The 1,046-nt window shown below is 39.5% G+C and overlaps 1 protein-coding gene across 1 annotated transcript; it reads left to right on the top strand.

Annotated features, from left to right (window-relative positions):
• On the top strand, positions 1-1,014 carry LOC106525625 (uncharacterized protein K02A2.6; the record flags this gene model as incomplete). Its single annotated transcript, XM_014019921.1, is given in 1 exon segment — positions 1-1,014. A coding segment is annotated over 1 exon segment (1,010 nt), but the record flags the coding sequence as incomplete, so codon positions are not given.
• Between the last annotated feature and the right edge of the window lie 32 nt (positions 1,015-1,046).

The following is a 1,046-nucleotide window of genomic DNA, read 5'->3' as shown; positions in this document are numbered from 1 at the left end:
GGGCGAGAGAAACAGTTTTTTGGCCAGGAATAAACCGAGACATTGAAAGAATGATAGGAGCATGTGAAACGTGCCAAAAACACAGAAACAAGCAAACTAAAGAGCCCATGATCATTGCAGACATGCCAGTGGCACCATGGCAGAAAGTAGGGATGGATTTGTTTCATCTTCAAGGCAAAGATTATTTAATTGTCATTGACTATTACTCCAATTTTCCTGAGATGGCATTACTGTCAAGTGTATCATCAGCTTGTGTGATTACACATGCAAAATCCATTTTTTCCAGGCATGGCATTCCATACACAATTTCAAGTGATAATGGACCATGTTTTAGTAGCAAAGAGTGGAAGAAGTTTGCAAACCAGTATGGATTTGAGCATATTACATCAAGCCCACTCTATCCCCAGTCAAACGGGAAAGCTGAAAAAGGAGTGCATATTCTTAAACAGCTATTAAAAAAAGCAGCTGATAGTGGTTCAGATCCTTATCTCGCTTTGCTCAGTTATAGAGCATCTCCACTGGAATGTGGATTGTCACCAGGAGAACTGTTGATGAACAGAAAACTGAGAACCACATTGCCATGTTACACAAAAGAGAAGCAACTTTCGAAGCTGCAACGTAAACTAAGATCTCTAAAAAAGAAACAAAAACACATGTATGACAAAACAGCCAAGCAGCTTCCGCCTCTAACCAACAATGACACTGTCAGGATTCAAGAACCTGGTGGATGGATGACCAAAGCTACTGTTCTTCAAGAAGTTGCACCTCGATCTTTCGCAGTGAGAACTGACGAAGGACAAATCATCAGGCGTAGCAGACGCAGTTTGCTTAAAACACTGGAAACGTTTAAAGAAACTGATGGAGCAGATGATACATCTGAAGAAAACGACAAATCAATTTCTCCATTTAAATCTATTGCTCCAACTTCTTCAAATACCAACATAGAGCTCCCTAATGAGCCTGTTTTAAGAAGATCTACAAGACAGAGTAAAAAACCTCAACCTCTGTGATTAAAAAAAAAAAAAAGGGAAATGTAACTATGTTCG

The sequence above is a fragment of the Austrofundulus limnaeus genome, unplaced genomic scaffold (assembly GCF_001266775.1).
Source record: "Austrofundulus limnaeus strain Quisiro unplaced genomic scaffold, Austrofundulus_limnaeus-1.0 Scaffold236, whole genome shotgun sequence".
Lineage (NCBI taxonomy): Eukaryota > Metazoa > Chordata > Actinopteri > Cyprinodontiformes > Rivulidae > Austrofundulus > Austrofundulus limnaeus.
The sequence above is the reverse complement of the archived record's forward strand: the minus strand, read 5'-3'. Positions and strand labels throughout refer to the sequence as shown.